The 24,524-nt window shown below is 45.1% G+C and overlaps 2 protein-coding genes across 4 annotated transcripts in view; one reads left to right on the top strand and one right to left on the bottom strand.

Moving 5' to 3' along the window:
* Positions 1-24,524, bottom strand: part of diaph2 (diaphanous-related formin 2) — a 378,439-nt gene that overhangs the window by 353,505 nt on the left and 410 nt on the right. The window contains 1 exon segment of the mRNA XM_056600149.1: positions 23,782-23,964. The gene's annotated coding sequence lies outside the window, so the exon portion shown is untranslated.
* Positions 8,780-24,524, top strand: part of glra4a (glycine receptor, alpha 4a) — a 36,718-nt gene continuing 20,973 nt past the window's right edge. For 2 of the 3 annotated variants that reach the window (XM_056600205.1, XM_056600207.1), the window contains exon 1: positions 8,780-9,242. In XM_056600205.1, the coding sequence (XP_056456180.1) occupies positions 9,175-9,242 (68 nt within the window). In that variant the 5' untranslated portion in view covers positions 8,780-9,174. The remainder of the gene's footprint in view (positions 9,243-24,524) is intronic. The other variant, XM_056600206.1, reaches the window with a different exon arrangement.

Genomic DNA, 24,524 nt, shown 5'->3' with positions numbered 1-24,524 from the left:
GAGAGAAGGAGTCTGTGGTCTCTGAGCTCTAGGGTCTCAACGAGAGATTTCCGCAGGGGGGCTGCGGGCCAGACCGTGGCGGCTGGCTGATATTCAGCCCCCCTGCATTAATGTGTCTTCTTTGTGCTTCGACCCCAGAGAGCGCAGCCAGTGTCTGGGTTTGAATGTCAGCTTCCCGGGAAAAAGGAGGTCCCTCCGGTGTCTGGGAAGGACACAGTCTGAATGGGAGCTGCCAGGAGACGAGTGCAAACAAGCTGGGAGAACCAGAGGTGGAGACGAGCAGTAGCCCTGGCAGCAGCGTGTCGCTTACCCGACAACTTTATCCAAAACAACTCTCAGGGAACATAAATACAGGACCATGAAGTTTGCAGCACCAGGATTGGTTAGGAGGACCAATCCTGCAGTCACTGAGAACGAACCCTGTGCCTTTTGGCTGGGGTTCACAAACCCTGACCACTGGCCCGTCCCCTGCCCCCGTTAAGAAACAGCCGTTGCATTGCTTCAAACCTTTTAAAGTGCTTTTTTCTTAAATAAGCCAAGATGAATCGGTGTGCACGGCTTTCATTTCATTTACCTCAGGCTTTGAGGTCTGGAAACCGTTGTCGGGAAATTTTTGCGCGGGACAAATGCGATCGTAGCGGAGGCGATGAGGATGATGATTAAGGGATTGTCAGGAGAAGGAAGTCGCAAACTTGCAGAAGAGGCAGGCAGCTGTCATTGTTCATTATCACAAAACCGTTCCAGTTACAAAGCAAATGCAGTACAATAAGCTCTGCCAAATCTTATTAGACCACAGAAATTCCGTCGGAAAAAAATCTGAAATACAGATGAGTTGGCACCGAAACGTTTTCCCTCCTCTATGCTTCCGTCTGAGGGGATGTTGAGTTCCACAAAGGAGACGCTGCCTGCCCCCAAAGTGGACGCATATAGACTTTGTGATAAGAGTGCTTCATATACAAAAATGAGCATTGCTTTGGAAACTCTTTGCAAAAGTTCAATGAACACATTCCACATCAGAAGATAACTCCATCGAGAATCACATTCCTGTTCAGGCAAATACCCATTTTTGTGATTTGTGACATTGAATCTGCATCTTGGCACCCCGACGATGAACTACATTCAATTTCATACGTTAGAGATTTAAAACAAATTTATTACAATTAATGTCTAAGGTCCGTGACAACATCCAATAACTTGGCTTGATGCTCTTTTTCTAAGAATCATCTTCACTCTCACTCACCGTCCCTCTCTGGATGTATTTTGTTTTTACAAAATAAACTAGTATTGCTGCTGAATTATTCAAATGGAACTCAGTGACTCAGTGATGTATGAAGGTAGAGAGTTGCAATTAGCAGTGCTGTTTACCCCCACCGCCCACGCCCTCCGTCTGACTTCCACTTGTCTCCGCTAAACCTGCTTTTCAACACATTAGTATTACCTTGCAGTTCGTGAGAGCCGGGCATTACGTGGCAAGGAAAGAGCCTGCTTCTAATGTCTCCCAGAAAGGTTAGTATTCTTATAGCCGGCCAAGAGTTCCTGGGCCGAGCCCGATACTAATTTAAACACGCTGTCCTCGTCTGCCTCATGCGCCTTCATCTCGTCTTTATAACACCCCGATCTTCCTAGCCCTCCGTGCGAGAGTCACAGAAGATTCATATCCCAAACCTCATAACTGCCACCCTTAAAAATAAACTTGTGTAATTTGAACCGGCTCCTCTCACCTCCTGTGAGGGGCTTTACTCACGAAGAGGAAGCAGGTGGACAACGCCCCCGTTACAGAATGACAAACTCTCGTCAAGACGCTTTCAAAGTCTGCATCCGACCGACGGCATGTTGGAAGTGATCCTCGCTACTTCCGCAGCGGGAAAGCTGAAACCAAAACGCCTCAACGTCTCCTCTGTTCTGTTGCAAACATAACTTTCACATCACCCGTCCCTCTGTTATCTGTAAAAAACGAGGGTCGATGACTTCATAACCTGCCGTTCTCGAACGGTATACTCCGATAAAGAACAGCAAGAGGGAGCGAGAGAACCATGTGAAGGGAAGCGGAGCACAATAGGAGTGTTGTGGATCACCCCCCAGATTTCGTTTCAGCAAACCAGGGTCTGCCCATGATGGCTTTTGTTCCCCAGACTCGTAACAGGCAGGGTTTGTTGTGGTTTGTCTGTTGCTCAGAGATGTATTATCCTTCTGCTTCTGATTCCGCCGGGACGCACGCTAGCAAAAGATCTGCGGAGGCGATGAGGTCATCGAGAGGAGACCAACAAAACAATTAAACAGAAGGCAACGCAAGGAGAAAAGCCTCAATGCTAGCGTGGAGTCAGTTGGGTTCCCTTCCCTCTGTGTTTGCGAAGCGTTTATATAACGTTGGTGGTAACCCTGAATTCCCCCACACAGATTAATTAATCAGCCTTTCACAAATCCTTCATGGCGTTTCATTTTCTACATTGGTTTTTCTACAATTTCAAATAATTAGGCTTCCATTTAGAAAAACAACAACATATCATCGTGTAATTGACTTCCAATTACAATGCATCAATCACAATTGTGAGGAAGCCAGTGAACCGACGAATGATCAAGGGCCGAGACGGCGGTAGGACCAATCAGCCGCCCGGTCACCGGCCGCAATTTACTCCAGACTTAATTTGTGTCGTCTGGACTCATTGATTTTCTTCCATGCAAACTCTTTGCAATGCATGGGCCCAAACAGATGTTTAATAACATTGTGCTATACACGGGAGTATACAATGTGATGAATAATTTAAACGTACACAAATACAAGTGTTTTTACACCAAACGCCCTCTTGCCGTCTGCAAGTCCCTCTTGCTGAAGCAGAGCGTTACAGAGCAGCCCCTCTCGTACATCTCCATGCTTCAGTGTGAGCCACTCCTGCCTTAAGTGAATGCACCCAAACCAATTCCAGACCTTGGAGGGGCCTTTTCTGGGCCACTTTACATGACCAAGTGGGAGGGTTATTAATGTTCCGACATGAGAGGCCCGTGTCTCGGACAAGACGGCTTCTTCTGCCTCTGTCAGATACAAGACTGGCTCTTCCCAACTCGTATTTGATTGTGAAATAAGTTGGTTGAATATCACGTCATTGTTTCGGCGTCGCGTTCTCTCACGCTCTCCAGTTAAAAACCTACAGCGACGTATGTTCAAAAGTACATCCAAGGTCATTAGGTGATTATGAACAGGAATATCAAGTTAATCGTCATAATAGATAGAAAATAATGAAAATAATTTCCTGTGCATCACAGAAGTCGATAGTTCTCCCAAATAAAATTCATCAGTGTCCACGGGTTATGATTCATATCTTGGAGATTACATTAATTTAAAATTCAAGGCATCTTGGATTAAATATTGAAACTGATCGACGCAAAAACTAAAATAAATCAACAACTAAAGGTTGCCCACAAGAAGATGCGCCACAAAACATTGAGAAACATGCAAAGATCTGTGATTCCTAGGTGGTGGAAGCCTTCATCTGGTAATATGGAGCAGAACTATGACCAGAGGGTATTTCTTGACCCTTCACTGCCCCCGTTGGTTTATACAGTGCTTAGCATATTTTCACATTACCTTGAATCTTTTTTTCCCCATAATTTGCCCAGAGCACCATACAAAAGTCCATCGGGTAACTATCAGCTTCTTCTGGTAACTAGCCCTTGGAGGGACAGGGCTGGGATACAAATACAGTGCAAAAAACATCTTAGTCAAGTGATTGCTGATTGTTGATATTTTTAATTTTACTTGAAAAAAAAGGAAGAAAGAATTAGAAATTTCGGATAGGAGGTATGAAAAATAGGTTTAAGATACGTATTCATGCGAATCGCCCTTATGCCCAAGTTGCAAGATTTGGAGGTTTATTTGACAGTTCTTACAATTTGAAAGCAAGCAAACCTTGTCATATAAAACAAGAAAAGCAATTAAAATCTTCAACATTGTCTTCAACATTGTGTGTGGAATGTGGAAATCATTTCACACAATTGATGGATAACAGCAGGTAAGCTGTGTGTGTGTGTGTGTGTGTGTGTGTGTGTGTGTGTGTGTGTGTGTGTGTGTGTGTGTGTGTGTCAGGTTTTATAATTGAAAGTGTAAACTAACATTATATAAAGCCACTGGGAGAAATTACTCAACAAATGCAACTTTATCCCAACAACAGCAGTTGGTTTACGATAGTTTAGGTTACCATTTGCTACCGAAGCAGAACCGAATTAACCCGTCCGTAGGGTAAAGAGATGAAGACACAGGGATTAAACCAAGATTAATCATTCTAAACCCGCTGGTGGATATAAAAAAGTTATGTTGATCAGGGACAAGGAGAAACTTCTTTCTTCTTCTACCTGGGAATGACTGAGGAGGACAGTGTGAAAAAGCGTCTAGAGACAGCCTTTAACTGATTGAAAGAAGGAGTTGAAAGTTGCTCTTTGGGTCAAAGCCTGAACAAATGTTCACTTCTACACACCATGCCCAGTATAAACACCCAGGCCACTGCCTTTAGGTCTACTGTACCGATCAACAATGTTTGGTGGTATATTTGGCAAAGCCAAAAAACAACAGTGTGAGCAAAACAGTCTTTTTAAGAAATCCAAGGGTAATCCACACCCTGGATCAAAAGCTAAAAGAAAACAAACCAACATCCCAATACACAATTCTGCAATACATAAAGCCTTCATGACCTTAGCTCAGCAGTGTATCTGACCGTGTGCAGTGACTGTTTGGAACGAGGCTACACGTTTGATCCCTTTGCCCGTTTGAACCCCGCAATCTATTTACGCTGCAGTCCCTCATGCCCTGTTTGAGAGCTTCGGCTCGTCAACGGTCCCTTTATATTTGTTTTATGGGCTTTCATGAGGAGAGGGGTCACAGAAGTTGATCGGAGTGAATGCCATGTGGCGCATAGGACCTCGGGCCGGAATTGGACCAGCATACTGGGTTATAGGGCTGGCTGTTTGACCCACCAGGCAACCGTTAACCGTACCTTTCTTATGACACAGGGGACGCAACAGGGCTGTGGGGGGGGGGGGGGGGGAGGGGGGTATATTATACACACACACACACACACACAGACACACACACACTAACTCATGTCTTGACAAGACTGACGTGTCAGTCGCCGGTTCTATGTCCTCAGATTTCATCCTCAATCAGAGAGGTCTTGGTGTGTCTTAATGGAGGAATCACCCTGCCACTGAGTTCACGGAGACGTCTTAGCAATTGTAAGTCAGTCAAAGGAGGTCGAGTCATGAATCTGGGAGTTTGCACCTCAGCTCTGTTTTGTAGCTTTTCTAGTGCATTTGTGTTTTTGTATGTCAATACCACTGCCCCATTGCATCATGGGTGTCAACACCCATCCCACCACATGAGGTACAAGGAATATTGGCCAACCCGTCGGCTTTCGTAAATAGTTTGCCTGCAGTAAAGTGTTTTGGGATGGAAATGTAATTGAGCAGATGCCATGAGTTTCGGAGGAATGAGATGGGTCGAGCGCTGTATTTATGTATGAGGCGGTTAGATATGACCAAGCATGAAGCGTCTTCCAAAGGCCAGATATTCCCTTCAATAGCTTTACTTAAATAGGTTTGGAAATCTGTCTTTTTTTTGGGGGGTTACAGCGTGATTTCCGAGACCTTTAGCTGGGTTGAAGATAGACAATCATTATACGTTGGACATTGGCATTAGGTTTACATGCTTGGAATTTTTAAAAGGAAGCGATGGGGAAAGAATTTGCCCCTCTAAATAGATATAAAGATAGATATAGATTTAAATTCAAGGCTTTACAGGAGCTCCCAATATGGTTGTTACTCGTGATAAAATAATTTACAAATATTAGGGTGAAAGTCAGCTGACCTCAAATTGAAACCAAAAGCTATGACACTGCAAAACACTGTAAAGTGTTTAATGTGCTGTGGTTATTAATACTCACAATTACCATTAAGAATAACATCCCCAAATGATGTATACCAAATGGATCAAAGAGGACATCAGACACACAATCTGTGTGCGCGTTCGTGCGTGCGTGCGTGTGCGCGGGTGTGTGCGTGCGTGCGTGCACGTGTGCGTGTGTGTGCGTGCGTGTGTGTCAGTAAACAGCGGAGGGGGCTAATCGCCGCTTTGGGCCGTAAACAGCGCGCACTGCTGCACAAAGCCGCCGTGTTCAGCGAGACCGGTAGCCCCGCGCCGGGTTATTTAGTCTGCTGCCAAGGATAAGGAGGCCGGGGCTCCCAGGGGACACCAGGCCAGGGGTCCGGCCCCCGGAGGGGGCCACTAGATCGGGACGGTGAGCCACACATGTTCGGAGAGAACCAGGAACCAGAAGCCGCCTCCTAAAGGGGGGTTGATCCGGCTTTAGAGTTCACTCTTCCCAGAGAAGATCTAATGCTGAGTGAAGGCAGCGGGCCGAGGCTGCACACAGAATCAGGGGATGTTATTGGGGCCCGGGTTTACACCACAAAGTGCCTGGTTGATTAGATATTAGCTTCACCAAACCCAGCCGTAACAGGGGCAGGGAGTGGGAGGAGGGACGGCACGATGTGACAAACGGATGGCTGGCTGCTGGGACACTAGTCTCCTTGAAGGAGCCGATGCGAGGACCCCTTTCTCTTGAAGAGGTGTCCAATGGCTAAATATTACCCTTGGCGACGCCCCAAAGCCATTCACCGGGTATTAATAGCCTTTTAACAACCCCTTTCCCTATCAAGCTTCACTGATGAATTAACTTGATCATTTCATCAACGGTTCAAATAGTCCGACACCGAACCTCAAACCAAACGCCACGGTGTGGTTTGGTGTACAGTATAACATGTACTTCGATGTTAAGGGGCGGAGAGAGGACGTTTTGAGCCCAGTGTGGGGATGCATAAAGGACGGTGTTGAAAGACAGGTTGAGGATGATGGCCGCAGCAGGGATGTGACCTTTTGAAGACAACCGAGACATTAACCCACGGAGCCGGGGATCACGGGAGTGTAGGAGGTGAAGGGGCAGAGGATTAGGTAACAGTGCTGGCATTTTACACACCCCCACCCTCCTTTGCCCTTCCCTGTTGGCTGTCATTCCAACACAGTGAGTGGCAGGGCTTATATTCCCTTGTTAAAGCACTTAGACAAGTATACCCTTCACGTGGAACATAATTGCCGACAATCGTTTAAGGTTTCTGCAGCGAGTAGGGAGTTTAGGGAGTTGATTTGATTGTTTTAACCGTGTCATTACACCGTCAGGACGCAAAGGCTTATAGCAACAGTCTCAGCCCCATAGAAATGGTGACAAACCTTCACATGACAGCCAACACGTGAATGGACAACATGTGGCATTAAAGTACGTCTATATTTGGTCCGTGTACTGCTGCGTTCCCCTCCCACCCCCCACACCAACACCACACACGCCCTGCTGCGTTCCCCACCCACCCCCCACACCAACACCACACACGCCCTGCTGCGTTCCCCACCCCTCCCGCAGCACCCACCACCACCACCACCACCAGCTCTCCGACGGGTGACGGATATCTCCTCCGCCCCAGATGTCGGCAGCCCGTCCGGGTCGGCGCGCGAGCAGCTGCCCCGCCCTCGGGGTAGGAAACGACGGCGTCAGCTCCGTGCTCGATAACTGCTGCTGCCGACAATAACGTCTTCCACACCCCTTCCCCCCCTTCTCCCGTCGTCCTACCCCTGCTCCTACCACGTCCTCACCCCCACACCCATCACTCCCTCCTCTACCTCCTTCCTCAGACCTTCCCTTGTATTTTGTCTGTTTATTTCCCTCCTCCCGTCTGCTTTGTTTTCTCTGTTTGGCTGAGGACGAACAGGCAAGGCCGCTGGGAGTGTGGGGGCTGAGGGGGAGGTAAAGCGGGGAGGGGGGGGGGAAGTGGACGGAGGAACGTAGGGCTGGAACAGCTCAACGACTCGGATTTGTTTGTTTATTTCCTTTCAGATTTGTATTAATGTATTAATGTGTTGTTATTGTTTTTCAGCGTTGTAACGTTGCTTCATGTCACTCGGTCACTCTTCACCAATGCAAATGGGGATATTTCCTCCAGGATCTCTCTAGGTAAAATAAAGGTGGAAGAAGGTGGAATACTGCAAAGACGCATATAATTAATATGTGACGAGCGATAAATGACATGATAAGGGGGTGGAACCAATCAGAACCTCCTGCGTCACGGTCACTCCTAAAGAGAACTAATCCATCTTCAAGACTGGACAGGGAGATCACAATTCGGAGGAAGCGATAATCTGCTGTGTTGATCTACACATCAGCCCCCAACTAACCCCGTCACCCACGCAAAACAAGCAGCATCTTATCTGTTCATGAAGCAATGGCCAACACCTTGATTTTCCATTTTCCGAGCCCATCATAGAACTGGTTAACACTGCAGACCGTCAGAACATTCAGGGCGAAACAGAAACCCATGTGCTCCAATGTTGAACACTGATTCACTCTTTATGAAATTATAAAAAGGAGTTATACTGCTGGGAACACAAACACCTACTTTTATGGAAAATATATTGATTTTAAATAAGCTCACATTGCACTGACACAATATCAGTGCAATGCAATTTGTTTAAAGATGATTTGGTATTTTTTTTTTTCATAACGTGTTATGTTGTTATTCCCAGTACAACTCCACCTTGTGAGAGTGTGTCCAACGGAGTGGAAATTAAATCTATGGGTGAGCGAATTATCGAAACTCATTTTCTCACCATCTAACCCGTGACATCTCGCGGCACAGCCCATTTACCCCCGGCCACCCCTCCTACCCCCCACCCGGCCGGCGGCCACCTCCCACCCCTTCTCCCACAAGAAGCCAATTACGCGCCGAGTGGAAGGCAGCTCACGGCACGGTTACTGCTTCTTTAAATCTTCCCGATATCAAATCTTCAAAGCGACCTGATTTTCGTTGAAAACAAAAAACCTGGACATAGAAACACCGAGTTTGATATATAAAAAATAAAGATTAAACTACCCAGCCAAAAGTTGCCTCCAGGAGCCACTCGGACGCACCGACGCTGTGGTGAACAGCCTCCTGGACTCAGTGGGAGGGGAGAAGTTTGGATCCTCAGTGAGACGATGCCTTTCTCTTCCCAGTCTCACACGCCGCTCAGTGGATTTGCTGATTCCTAAGATAATTACTCGAGTTATTTCAACAGGACAGCTGGGATAGACTGAGCCAGAGATGCTCCCACGGGTCACTAGGATTCTATATGCGTTGTCTTTCTTCTTTTTCCAAGGATGCTTCATCAGGTAAGACACATTGGTTCGAAGATGTGGGGAGGTTTGAAATGTTTAAAATGTTATGACAGCGTTATGACCATGAGTTTAAACTTTAAGAAAGCAATAAAGAGTCATTCCCTTATTATGGGGCTAATGGAGGCGTATTGATCCCTGTAGAGCGAGGCATAAATCTGCATTAATTGTTGTTAATTGCAAACCAAAAAGGCTCTACGCCCACAAACAAAGGAAGGATTCTCATCACTAAGTCCCTTTGACTTGTTAATAAAAGACGATATATCCTGGAACTCTTTTGCAAAACACACATGAAGTCATTGGGATCATTTCTAGCCTGGTTTAAATCACAGTCTGATAATAGAGTATAGTGTGTAAACCGAACCAGATGTAATTCAACTGAAATGAATCTCCTGATCGCCGGACTAAATGATTCGCAGTTCCCAGATTAAAGCCGCTTTGCTCTTCAACTACCTGTGGAATCGCGATCATCAGTATGGTTTTATCAGCCATACATTTGCACTATATTCCCAAAAAGCTGAATATGGCAAGAGTATAAATCAATTTCCACAACAAACGGAAAGCTGTCGGGGATTTGTGTGACTTGTTGACGCTGAGTGGTTCACGGTGCTCGCCAAAAGACGCGCCCTCCGCGCGTCTCCAGACGCACAGACTCCGGACGCGGTCATTGATTATTGTTGGAAAATCAGCGCCGTTTTCCGGTAACCGTTTAGTCACATCGTGTACAGACAGAAACAACAAAGAGCCTCTGCTCCTCTGTCGCTATGTCTGCCACCAACAGGAGTGATCTATCTCTGTCTGCTCTTCAGCTCCAGACTGTTGCTATTCTCTCCTTTTCCCTGTATGCTCGAATCACACTCTCTTTCTGACTTAACATTTGTAACGCATCCTTTTTTTAACTCATCCCCTAATTGCAGTGTTCTATGGGTTCAACCCCAACAACCACATTCCCTATTCCATGCCCGGTCAAACCCAGGAGTGAAGGGTTGGGGAAGGAAGTTCTGCATGAACCCATCCCTCGAGGTGTGACTCCAGATAGGACAGGAGCGTGAAAGAGCAACTCTTTAGCCGGGGGAGGAGCACTGAGCCAATAGGAGCCAGAGGCTCTGTGGAAGAACTCATGAGAATGGAACCAGGACGTTGAGAAAGCAGTTTCGGGAAGAATTACCACAAAACAATGCAGACGTCGTCTGTGCAGCGAGTACAGATGTCCTAAAGAGTCGATTCAGACTGCTGGGACTGTGGCGCTAGGTGAGGCTGCACACCTGTTGCGCATTGAGAGATCAGCGTAGGCAGGTTAAACCAGCCGTCACCACACACACACTCAGGGAGATCTCCTGGCAGCATGGAGCACCATCTGCCTGCATCATTAACTTTCAAACTCTAGAAAACCGGCTTTTGACATTTTCATCATCATGCTGTGTCTGGAGGAGCCCGGGAAAGCCATCTTCATCGTGGCCTCCGTCGCAGTCCCTCTACCTGGCTGCCCCCGCTCCACCTATTTGTTTGCATTACTCCACCTGGAAGCCAGAGAGGTGGAGTAATGGAGCCACATAGGTGTAGCGCAACAGGCTTGTGTGTTTGCTTGCCAAGGTTCTAGTAATGAGAGCCTTTAGTGGGGAAGATAGCTCGGCAGATGTGGGGAATGAGAATGGAATACTGCGTTTGGTATGTACGGGTGTAGAGATGGCGTTGGTGTTTGGCGTTGTGTTTTAACGATAGGAGCCTGTTCGAGCCAAGTGTGCATTCAGAAGGAAACCAACTCTGAACGTTGGCCTGCCTGCCCGGAGCTGCTCACCTCCCGACTGGCTTACGAGGACTCAAAGCCCTGTTTGACTTCCCCCCCCCCCCCCCCCCCGCTCTCGATTCAGTGCAGCTTTCTGTTTTTGAGTCCACCCTTCTCCCTGAAAAACAGAAACACTCAAGGATCTTATTAAATCGCCCAGTTGGTTCAATTTGTGCTGGTGTGTGTTTGAGTGTAAGCTTTGAAGCATCCTCGGTCATCCACCGGCAGACAATAAGGGCTGCAATGGATGGAATATACTAGTTCATCTGGTCAATGTGTGTATGTGCTCTCTAGTAGTGCAAGTGAAGGCCTAATTGCTTAAGTGAGAAGGGCGAGAGAATCTCAGTTCCTTGTTCTCCTCACCTCTGGTCCTAGTGTGAGCGTGTGAGTGCGTGCGTGCGTGCGTGCGTGCGTGCGTGCGTGCGTGCGTGCGTGACTATCATCATATGCATCCATATGGAGTAAACAGCACAACGGTGGGGGAACAAATGATTCGAGAGGGTGACTCAGGATAATGGGGTCCAGCATATTAAATGGGTACCGGCTGAACCATGGAGAGATGGGAGGAGGCAGCAACGAGTTTTTGTTGGCTGAAATTAGTCTGGATTTGATTTGAATATGAAGGAACAAAGGCAGATCATTTAGGTGAATGTGAAGTGCATTTGGGATCCTGGGAGTTTGTGGCTCAGTAAGTTATTAATTAGTCTCACGAGGTGTGGTTGTGGCAGCTATAGTGGAATGCACTCAAGTAAAGCACATGAGTATGCAGGCATATTTGACAATGCCCTTCAAGATTTTCTTAGTTTGCTATATTCATTATCACTTTGATGACCAGTGAAGTTAGTTTTCTCCTAACCCTAATCGTTGATTTAATAATATATGGAATAATAATTGGTTTATATATACATCTGCAATTCCAATCTTGCAAGATTGCAAGCTCAATCCAAATAAACCCTTGAAGGCAATTAAAGGCACATTAAAAATTGTTGTACGTTGTAAGTGTTTTATAGTACTACCCAATCTGGTAGTTAGAGTGCAGTCATTTTAAAGGCGCTGAACTGAATCCCAATTCATTTATACAAGGTAAATTAGGTCATGTTTTTGTGGATAGAGTGGCAAAACTGCTGCAACATTCTCAACGTTAACATTGAACAAAACGCAGCCATGGCTGTATTTTTGTTCATTGTTAACATTGAGAACACATGACCTAATTTTCCTCCATGTATATCACTGTGTTCTGCATGCCATTGATGAGTAAGGAATCCCGAAGGAGGCCTTGCACCTTTTACCATTTCCACTTAGTAATATATCCACCACACATGTTTGAGTCTTTATAAAATAGGCAGCAGTCGCGCTGGAGCAGGATTGGATCCTACGCCTGAATATTAAGTGAAAAGGACCAGGCTAGTGTGCACTCCAGGAGATGTTTACTTTTTTAAATTGGTTAAAGCCACAGGTGTTCCCACGGACGTCCCGTCTCCGTCGCACACAGGCTTTTTTAAGTGGAGCGGAAAATGCATTAAAGTTTTGAATGACACCTCAGGAGTGATGTAAACACTCGGCACCCAATCCCGCGTCTTCAACAGCACCGTGCTTAACCCTTTAATTAAATTTGTGATATACTCCGAGCTGGCATTACAAGCACATTCCTTAGCACTAACAAAGTGGGGTCTGAAATTAAACACAGCCTGGAAAAGAGTAAACTTGCAACACAGTTTTATTTCATGCACGAGTTGTGAGATCTTCTCCAGACTGGGGCGATGAGTGATCCGCACAGATTGAAGGGTACCTCACTGATTTCCGGCTAGTGCCACTCTACTATTTCTGGCTAGCTGCCTTCTATTCTCTCCAACTACCCAGGGAGAGACCCAAACAGGTGGCCACTATGGAGAGGAGCAGAAGGACAAAGAGAGCACAAGAGAAGACAGATGGGACGTTCACGTGACTTAATGACAAAGAAGAAAAGAGCCAAGTTAGACGAGACCGGCGAGACAGTTTGCTTCCTCCAGTCAGTACCGCAGGAATGGCTGTATCAATCAAGGAAAACAAAACCATCCTTTAAATTGCCTTACAGATTACTCTTGAAGATTAAGTCAGTTCAGGGGTCATAAGCCATGTTGTCAAAGGGGCATGACCTAAGGAATCACAAATAATTGGCCTGTTAAGCCCTTTGAGACTGTAAGGGTGATTAAGGGCTATGCAAATAAAATTGAATTGAGCGACCTAAACTTCATTCTGGGTACATGTTTGATCACAGCTCAGCCCAAGTATACATCATTGAGTGCTTTTGTCGTAGTCTTTCTTTAAATCAAACATTGCATTCGACGGTCCTACTCGACTATCATCTCGGCTAAAAGTAGGACAGGAGACGTGCTCGATACGAGTCAATATAATTGCATGTGGGCAGTCTGGTCTAATCCTGCTACTAATGTCGCGGGGCAGACAGATTATTCCGCTGCAAGCACTAGCGGCGCATGTTGGCAGTGACAGTTTATCCAGCTAGCGCACTAGCCTCCTCGCAGCTGTGCTGGCACATCCAGCCGGAGAGATGGGGCTGATTATCCCCGGTCCATTACATCCAACACCACGCATGACCTTTCCGTATCGCTTGGATATGAAATGTGCCCAACTGCTGCCTTTTTCCTCTCCTTCTTCCTCCTCCCTCCCGCCCCCCCTAACATCTGAAGGGGGGGGGGACTTCTGCGGTTGAGATGTTCCAGACTGCTCAGATAAATGTCAAGGGGTTGGGTAACGTACATTGAGATGTGTCCCCTCTCCCTGTAAAGTGGCTTTAATACACAACCTCAGCTCCTGACATCGAGAGGCACGGTGCAATGGCGGCGTAAGGCGTAAGTAGCCCCACCCTTACACCCTAGACGGCCTCGGGGAGTGGGGGTGGGGTTGCTTTACTCAACAGGACCGCGTGCCAGGCTCCCATGTCGCTGCATCCAGTGAAATCCGAACCCCTAGCGACCGAAATAAGGTTTACTATGAAGTGTGACTGATGCGGATGAGCCCGATGTAAACTTTCTAATCAGTGCACAGACACTCCCCGGTAACTAGGCAGCGTTGGACTGGAAAGGGAATATCATCAGGGTGCAACACCGCCTACCGGTTAAGCGTCTTCCCTCAGGGCAGCAGAGCATGTGTTCACTGAAGCCCGAATGTAATATTTCCTATTTCCGTTTATTTTTTGGGGGGGGAGGGGGGAAGGAACTTCTGCCTCATGGCTCACTCGGTGCACACCAGTTTGACAGAACCTAGAGGTACAAGGAATCATTTAGTTGTTATTTATCTACCCCTCCTGCCATCAACTGCTGCTATGTCCGTGAGCTACTCTGCAAATACAGTTAATCCACGATGAGCAGAGTGACTGATGGACTGTTTGCTCTCCAGCGAGTTTTCTTGTCTAATTAAGGCGGGCAACTGTAAGAAATGAGGACAAGAATAATATTAATTAAATACACTACCCATTAATGTAGAACAACTTAAAATGCACCACATCCCAGCAATAGTGATCACAAATATATAATGCTTTCCTTTTAGACCTCAGCACAAAGGATGCAGATCTTTGAAGTGCAAATGCAAAAGTATGTCCAGAGTTTAGAAGAGAGAAAGTATAAAGGGAATACAACATGTATCAAATACACTAAATTGATGTTTGAGTGAATCTGCTTCTGTGACCGAAAAGCTTACCAGCATTTCCAGTCAATGACCATTGACCAAAGCAGCACTTGGTTACACTTGGTGTTGGTAATTATGTGAGCTGAAATTAGGAACACGAAATGGAACCCATTAAAAATCCCTCCATCATGGTATTAAGCCTGGACAGTTCAGTTCATTATGATTAAACTTGGCTATGGGAGCAATGAAACAACAAACTCAAGTCTCTCTTCTCTTTATGCTTTTTTGGAACTCCATTATTTATAAATAATAGAAAAGAGAAAATAATAATGACAGGAGAACTTATCCAAGAAGAAGCACAGGCTTTTTTTCATGCATTTAACGAGAGACCAACATCAAATAACAAATCTTGACGGGCAAGTGTTAGCTCTTGGCGAAATCATCGAGCCGTGGAGTAAAGAGAACTGTTCAAGCTGTGCATGTTGAATTAACTGTATACAATTGATTGGAGTGATTGTCTTCCACACACAAAGCCCTGAATCAGGAACTGTTGATTGATCCATCCTGTAATGATCTTGTCAAACTAAGTTTAAGCTGGAAAGTATTGAATGGTCACACTCCGTAATAAAGCATCTTAAAAGAGCACTGAACCCAAAACCGTATTATGTTTTAAACAGTGTTGTCTTGCATGATGGTCAACATAGTAATCCATGTTATTCTGTATGGAATGCCATTTGAGTTGATATTAAATAAATGAATAGATAACTATGAAATAAATAAATTAGGCAATTAATATATAAAATAATTAATACCTATACTGAAATAAATAAATATGTGTCTGATTTCAAAATGACAACTGTTTAAGGGGACTTTTACGCCACATATCCATCTGGTGTTTTCAAATGAACGTGGTCATTTTCGTGACGTCGCAGTGCCTTTACTGCGGCCCTTCAACCTCACAACCATGGACACCAGCGGCCGAGTGTGTGGATTTGTGGAGCTCTGCTGCAGCGTTTGATGTTGACGCCCGCGTCCCAGCAAGGGTTGAGCTCCTCGGACACTGATAGTAAAACCCCACAGTCTGTGGCACATTTCATATACTACGACGCTCATTATAACACACCGACACAACGGCGGTACTAAAAAAGTACCAACGTTTTAGTTGGGCTGTAACCATGGGGATAACAACACCCCCGTCCATCCGAGAACTGTCAGACAAAAATGTATTTTTGGAGTTTGAATTCGAGTGGATGCATTGGGGTTTACCTACACTTAAATCCGGGAACTATTTGGTGGTCTAGTGGTGTTACCTGGAAGCTGAAACGCTGACGTATAAAAAGGGAAAAAAGAGATGTGATTGCCGAGATCTGGACCTCTGAGGTTAGATCACTTTATTGCGACGGGTGAATATTTCACAGCGGTTCTCGTGTAATGTTGTGTTTGTCACTGCAACTTGCTTACTCATTCCGTTCACCGTCATGGCGTGTAAACTGGCAGAAAATCTGACAATATAATCTTTTTAAACCACGAATCAGCGAATAACCCTTTGAACTCGGTCTGAGTCGCATCGTTGAGGTGGGAACTGGGCTTGTCAGAAAATACCATGAAGCAGGCTACGAGGATCTCCCCGCTCAATCTGCTTGATTTCATTAGTTAACTGGTAGACTTGACCAACCAATGGAAGTGGTAAACGCAATCGAATAGCACTTATCAGCTCAAACCATAAAAAGGTCAAGGTACTGTGGTGTGATTGCCAGCCCTCTCTGAGTCAATGACTATGAGGGCTAGAGAGATAACTATCCAATTTACCCCTAATGCTTTCATTCAGTCACATTCCGATCCCTTCCATGGCAACAACAAAAGAACCAATAGGCTTTTGCCAATAATCAGTTTCCATAGCAATATAACCTCATTGATCGGTGGGGTGTTGCACTCCGCCATTGGAGATTTCATGATTACATTGGTGTGTTTGCCATTAGTGGCCCTAATCATTAGCTTTGAGGAGAGGGCGAATGCCTTGCTCAAGGGTAAAACCACAGCACCCAATCCATTGCCTGGGGGGTTTCTACCATCTCCGACCGATTTGACCTTGTAAAGCAAAATCATGAAGATAAGGTAGTTTGGGACACTTTTATAATTGGCGGAAACTTATTCGCTGAGTATACAAGTTGAAGCTGTGAAATACCTGGATTGTATTGGCTCAAGAATTTATCTGCATGTATTACAGAGTGGATTGGACAAGAAGGGAAAGAAGACACCGATGCTCTCTGAGGATCAGCAATATCACAAGGTTGAAGCAATGTCGTTCCAGGAATATTAAGTTAAACTGATAGAACTTCTAGACAAGCAGTACTAGTCTGCGGAGAGGTTTAGTTAGCATAATTCATGGTGGAGTTCTGAGCAGAACGACAGATTGAACACTTACTGTACTGTTCTGCATTTCGAGCCCGGGGCAGTGAGCAGGATTGTTGTGTTCCAGAAATAGATGAATTATCTACACATGGTGTTCCTTCATTAACTTCTAAACAAAGATAATAAACGTACAGGTAACTGAATATGTTTACGGGGAAGTCTGTCAATTAGTGAGGATACAATAAAGGCCTACATGCAAAATTAAGCATTTGTACCAATTTCAAACGGAAAATAATATAGTCTGAACTCAATAGTCAGCAAAGATGTTTACGTTTGAAACAGTAATTAATGATTTCGTCAGGGAAGAAAGGAGCTTATCTTCATGAGTTAATTGAGTTTTTCTTGAATGTTTATGCATAAAGTTTTATCTCTTTATACAATCCTTCACTGTTTCTATTCTCAAGAAACAAAATGTTTAGTGATCTGTTGACCGTCCCCACTCGTTTATGTGACCAGGTCAATGCTTGACCTCCCGTGGGTTGGAGCTCCAAACCGCTGATAGTTAATGATTCATATTTGATCAAGCTATAATGAAGTTTACCTGGCAATCAACATTGTATTCATTGTCCACCATTCTCTTTATTCTTCGATGACTGGGACTTTTGCTTTGGAGAACTGCAATGCAAATCTTCAAAACTTCAAAACTGTTATTTTCAAACCTCTGTTTATCAGAAAAATCGGTTTCTAACAAAAGAAAAAGGCGTTATATTGTTTACACAAAATACAAATAATAAACATTTATTGTCGTACCAATTTGAACTCAGCTGCAAATGTCCTGTTGGTTCCAGACAACTTACAAAAGGAAATTGCAAACTTACAAAAAAGTCAAGGTATGCTCAGTGGGAACTTTTAAACAACTAAAACGATCTACTTAACCAAGCAGGCAACCACCATCTCTATTGTATATTAGTGTCTTAAGCTAAAGCATATTAGTAAATGCTATTTTCTAAATAAAAAACGTTGGTTAATGTACGGTATGGACTTGTTCACAACACTAGAACATTTCTTGTGTAAAGAAAGAAAAAAACAGAAAGTTTAATTATTACAGAGCTCCACACCAAATCAATCCATCAATGAGTCAGACCCCAACGTCAGATCCTTATCGTTATCTCACCCAACACAGTAGGCCCTGTTCCTCTCAAACCTATCCATAACGCCTCTGCAGAGATATACAACTTTATCTTTGCCTTCTATATCTTACTTGCCTTACCATAAAGTCAACGCATTTGTCTCTTGGCCACCCTATGAAGTGCCTGAATCGTCGTTTGAAATACTGCTGGTATCACATCCGCACTGGATGAAAGATGGTTTGTTTTGTTTTGGCCCGAAAAGGCTGAGGTTATTCTAGCACTGGGAGTAATCATTTTGCCTTCTTCGCAAACTATTTATTCTGATATCTATTTTTTTTTTTGTTGAGATTGCCCGGTATCTTGGCGCCAAAGGACCCATACCGGTTACAGGCTGCATCCTCTGGTTGTAAAACTTTTAGAGGCCAAAGAGACTTCCAAACGCCATTTGGGTTTGTTCTTTGTGCTGGCCTCAGTCTTTTGCATATTAGAATCGAGCCTCTGAGACTAAAGACTCATCTATCGACCTATCTCCTTCTCTATCCATCCTCTATATATATATATCCATCTCATATGTATATCTATCTATTTATAAATGTATATCCATCTATCGATCTATATATATTATTTATATACACTATAGCGACTCATAAATTACAGGTTCATTTCCTTAACACAACCCCATCTAGTGGAGCTTAGCCTTGCTTCATATTAGTGCTAAATAATTAATGGCTCACGTAACTCACTGAACAATATTTCAGAAAAGCAGCCTTTCACAGTAAGTAATTAGAAACATCCTATACACAGAGTAATGGCATTGCTCACCCGGACAAGATGCAGGATTACAAATATAAACTTGAAGTGGGGAAATGCATTCACCTTGTTTATTGCAGGGAATTATTGCAGGCATTTTGAGGGATTACAAAAAAGTAGCTGCTGGAAAAGGGCCCAAAATATCTAAATTTGTTGGATTACTGAGCAACATTAATACAAAAAAGGGATTGCCTTGATAAATAACATTTGGAAACCCATTTAATACTCATGCCTTTGCAATATCATGGGTATACACAAGAAGTCTGCAGAACCCACTAACCAAAATCCTTCCTCTTTGGAAAAGGCCAGAAATCCCAAGGATTATAGTTCATACTATACAGTCAAAGCCGTGTTTTACTATGTCAGCTGCATCACCAAGGTCCCTGGCAGGTAGTTTACACATCCGTGTTTCAGTGCTTCTCCCTGGCGGGCAGTCCTTGCAAAGCCCTGGGCTTCACTCTGGCCTTCATCCAACAGTTTGTCTGGTGAAACAGATCAAGGGTCAGGACTGCCATCTTTTGATTCTCTTTTCTCGCTGTTATGTGCAAAATATAGTTTTTCGAGTGTGGTAACAACAGAATGTTACAAGGAAGTATTGCTGCAACTCACGACACAGAATAACTAAGCCCTTAAATCGTAAGGGTGAGTACATTCTGTGTGTACAAGGTACAAGACATTCTTGTCTTGTACCTTATATGTACCTTAAAATTGTATATTATAAGTTATCTAATAGGGCGGCATGTGGCTCAGGCAGTAGAGCAGGTTGGCTGGTAACCGGAAGGTTGCTAGTTCGATCCCCGGCTCCCCCTAGCCGAGTGTCGAGGTGTCCTTGAGCAAGGCACCTCGCCCTAGCTGCTGCCGACGAGCTGGCTGTCGCCCTGCGTGGCTGACACCGGCGTCTGTGTGTGAATGTGTGCATGAATGGGCGAATGTTTGGCGATATTGTTCAGCGCTTTGACAGGCTGACGCTGATAAGAAAAGCGCTTTATAAATGCAGTCCATTTGATACCATCATTGCATTGTAAATATCTATTGCGAAGGGCTTTGTTACCTCAACTCAAAGTTTCCCTATAAGTGAAAGGAATCTTCTTTCTCCTTATTGTTAGTGCAGCCCCAGAGTGGGAGCCAGCTCAACCAGCTGTGTGTTCATTACCAGAGGGCAGCATCTCCCGGCGGCACAGAGCCTTCTCAAGGCCCTCTGTTAGCGCTTTATACGCAATATGGCCCCCGGGGGCCACATTAGAGAGAAAGGAAAACAGCCACAGAACCTCATTTCCTCCCCAGTGTTAGGGAGCAAACCTCTGAGTCCAATCAGCATGGAAGCAGAAGGAGAATATCTGTACGGAGCAGAGAGGGATGGGAAGAGGGTCAAATAAATACCAAAGCAATGCGAGCGATTCGCCTACTGGACAGTACGCAAATCACGGGGACGCAGAACAAAGATGAAGGCCCAATCCCATTTCTACCCCTTACCCTTACCCCTCGCCCTTGTTTTGAAGGGGTAAGGGGAAGGCGTAAGGGGTAGGAATGGGATTGGGCCGAAATCACACCAGGCAGTTAACAAGGAGGGCGATGATAGCGGTGGTCCCCGTGCATATTCATCCAGGTACATAGCAGGGCTATTATACTCAAGCAGACTTCAGCTCCATATGATATGATTACGGTGTATCTACGCACACCCATCTGCAGAAAGCCCAGCTAGAGAGATCCCCCATGTATTTTAAAAAAGTATGTGTGGGAAAGGGGATGGGTTATCACACACACACACACACACACACACACACACACACACACACACACACACACACACACACACACACACACACACACACACACACACACACACACACACACACACACACACACACACACACACACACACACACACCGCATCGGAAATCTAATCTCGCTCTTCTAATCGCTGCATTTCATTACCTTGACGAGATCAAGAAGAGTCCGCCCTCCTTTGATCACAGAGTTTATGTCTTATTTGTGGCCACACTCCACCACTTTACTCACACCAAGGTTGGTGCATTCAAAACAATTACTGTGATAGATCGCTTACTTCAAAGTTCCTTAATTAGATGTTATACTGGTTGTTGTGGATGCCGAATTTTGACATTAATCATTTCTACCCCTTACCCCTTCCCCTTACCCCTCCCCCTTGTTTTGAAGGGGTAAGGGGAAGGGGTAAGGGGAAGGCGTAAGGGGTAGAAATGGGATTGGGCCTAAAGCAATAACGTTTTCGTAGAAGTTGTGGTAGGAGTTGTACTGAAGACCAGTCCTTGGCTCATGGTCAGATCCGGTGCATGGAGATAGTTCTGCAGTCCTTCTCAAGCTTCACACAGAACACAAACCCTTCCACCCCCACGCTGTGAGTCAGGGCTCCTCTCTCGGGCTATCAAGAAATCCAGCTAGCGTCTTCTCACACAGACTGACAGCAGCAAATCCACTCTGATATCAGATCTCAGACATGGAGAATACCGCCTGACGCTGACAGGACGGGAGATACGAGGCGTCGAGGAACTGGGGAACAGGGTTTCCTGCCCGATTCATCTCCTCGCTGCCGTAATGCGGGCAATCCCATTTCTGAAGATTTTCTTTAACCTGCTGCCACATTTTCGAATAATGCGGCGTTTCAGATCGCCTCAGGGTGAAGAACGATAATGGCAAGGAGATAAGAGTCCTGCCAACTTTTTGTCTGTCAGCTATTCTTGAGAAGCAGTGGATATATCAGTCAATGATTCAACCCATTACTTAAATGTATGATTCTATAATAATTGTATGATGTACAGATGTGTCTTTAAAGAGCCGACAGGGGTGAGCCACGATGCTCTGGATTATGGCGATTGAATCCGACACCGTCGGGATACCCAACACCCTAGCCATTACACCAGTACCAAAGGGATGTTACTAGCTCACTAGCCGTTACCCAACCCCTTAGCTACTACACCAGTACCAAAGGGATGTTACTAGCTCACTAGCCGTTACCCAACCCCTTAGCTACTACACCAGTACCAAAGGGATGTTACCAGCTCACTAGCCGTTACCCAACACCAATGTTCTCAAAGTGCGGCCCGCGGGCCAATGGCGGCCCGCAGAAACATTCCTGGCGGCCCGCAATGACATGCAGATGTAAGTAAAAAAATAAATATATAAATATATATAGTTTTTATTATATCAATATTAATTTAAACAAAAAAAATAAATATAAAGAGAAAAGTCGACTCTCTCTAGCTTTCATTAAATCCTGATACATTTGTTAGTATTAATCCGACTGTACATTACTTTGAAAGGATGAACCTCAGTTTCGTGATTTAGACCTCGCTTGACCTCACTCCCAGAGGTCCACGGTGCAATGTTCACCACTGGGATGCTGACGGCGTTTCCTGCTAATTTTTTTTCCTTTGGCGGCTCTCAGTCAAATTTTGGGTTCCTAAATTGGCCCTCAGCCACTAGACCAGTACCAAAGGGATGTTACTAGCTCACTAGCCGTTACCCAACACACTAGCAACTACAGTAGTACCAAAGGGATGTTACTAGCTCACTAGTCGTTACCCAACACACTAGCAACTACAGTAGTACCAAAGGGATGTTACTAGCTCACTAGCCGTTACCCAACACCCTAGCCACTACAGTAGTTCAAATATATGCATGAAACTCATTATTAAATGAGTTGAAAGATGGTTCTCCCCAGTTTACGGCTGAAGGCCCCCACAGCGTGTGGGGCGAAGCTGCTGCGTTAGAGAAAAAAAAACCTTGCAGCACCGAAATGTCTTAGTTTCCGATCATCCGGTACTCTGCGACTTGTCTCAATAAAACGATTTGAATCAAAACAAATCAAGATCGGGGCTGTTGGACACGGAGATGAATCATGTAATAAGTGCTTTGAGGGGGTGGGGGGGGTGGGGGGGGCGTGACATAGTGCTGACTGCCTGAGAACGGGCGAAAGGGGAACGGAGCGGGGCCCGGAGGGGGGGTGCAGACACCGGGTAGGTGGGGCTTCTCATTCCAGAGGAGGGACAGAGACATCACGGGTGTAAATCTGTCATCCAAGTGCGGCCCATTTAGTCCCCGTCAAGCCGCCACGATGGGATCACGGAAGCATCGTCGTTTCATTCCGGGAGGCTCCGGGGGGAACGCCAAGCCCCCCTCCCACTAGATCCCAGATTACCTCACAAATGAGGACGCGGGGACGACAGTGCTCAGAGTTCGTTGTGAGTGCCGATTTGCTTAACGTGTTAGTGTGGATTAGTCTACATTCTTAATCATTAAACTGCAGGGTTTGCAGTGAGGCAGTGAAAAGTATATTTTCCAGGCAGCTAATATTCCCATTAACATTGGCTCATGGCTAAAGTCATTCTTTTTTTATTACCAAAAACAAACGATTAGAGCCGAACACTACGGGGATTAAGAACAGTTTGCACGGAGAGAGGATGTTAAAAAAAAAACGCAGTAAACATCCCACTTTGATGTGTGCTACTGGCCCACCGCCAAGCGGTGATTTGCGATTTCAAAAAGATTCCAAACGTCATTCATATTTCCCCCCTAAGCTTCCTCAAATATCCATAAATAGGCCTACCCACTAAGATTATATATTTATTTTCACCATTGCGTACAAAACCTGCAACCCTATTTATGATGAAACAAAGGACTAATATTATTATCATTTTTAATTAGCACATTCTGGAGATTAATGGTTGTGTGTTGGGGTTCCATCATACTGGCTTCGTTCATCTGCATTCATCACACACGGCCTCTGTAACCATCCTGGTTCAGTTCCTCAGGGTGAGACTCTGACCCCTCCCCAGTGATTGTGTTTTTGTTTGCTTACCTGATGGCAAACTGGAGGGATTGAGCTGGCCTGCAGGTAGCCTCCATGTTGCCATCATTCACACGTGGCCATGACTCATGGAGCCACACTCCTTCCTGTCAGAAGGCCCCTGCTGTTACGCAGATCAATCTCGTGTTTCAGACATCTTCTGGTGTTCCTGTGCAGGATTACCATTCACCACATCTGTAAAGAACAACGTGCAAGTGTAAATGGCAATGTGCTCCGAAACCCATTTCCCATTGAAGCTCATTGATCAAAAGGGAAAAGCCGTAGCCAGGGGCCATCATATACATTGACGTAGAGAGGAGGTCTGTGCATGTGTTGGGGGTTTTACCTTCAAGATCAATGTGGATGTTGATAAATGTACTCTTGGCAAGACGTCTGTCAGTGTCAAAGGTGTTTTTTTAATGTTCAAAGTCACTTAGATTGCAAACCATAGTGGATATCCAAGAAGACGATAATAATAGACTTCATGACTAAGTGAATACTAAATAAACTTTGAGCCATTGCTTTCTAGCCAAGATAAACAATTGAAGAGGATCAACAGCGTAGATCATTTCAACCATAGATATATATATTAACTAGACGCCCTACGGCGGCGTCTAGAACGTCACCATAGGCCGCCATCTTACCAGTTTAATGTTAATTTCATATGAAAACACATGGTTATATATAATTACATAAATACATCTCTGTACAGGGTGGGGATTTCAACATGCAGCCTTTCTTGATGTATATTTGTA

Source organism: Gadus chalcogrammus, chromosome 10 (assembly GCF_026213295.1).
Source record: "Gadus chalcogrammus isolate NIFS_2021 chromosome 10, NIFS_Gcha_1.0, whole genome shotgun sequence".
Classification (NCBI taxonomy): Eukaryota; Metazoa; Chordata; class Actinopteri; order Gadiformes; family Gadidae; genus Gadus; species Gadus chalcogrammus.
Note: the sequence above shows the minus strand (reverse complement) of the source record. Positions and strands in the feature narration are given on the sequence as shown.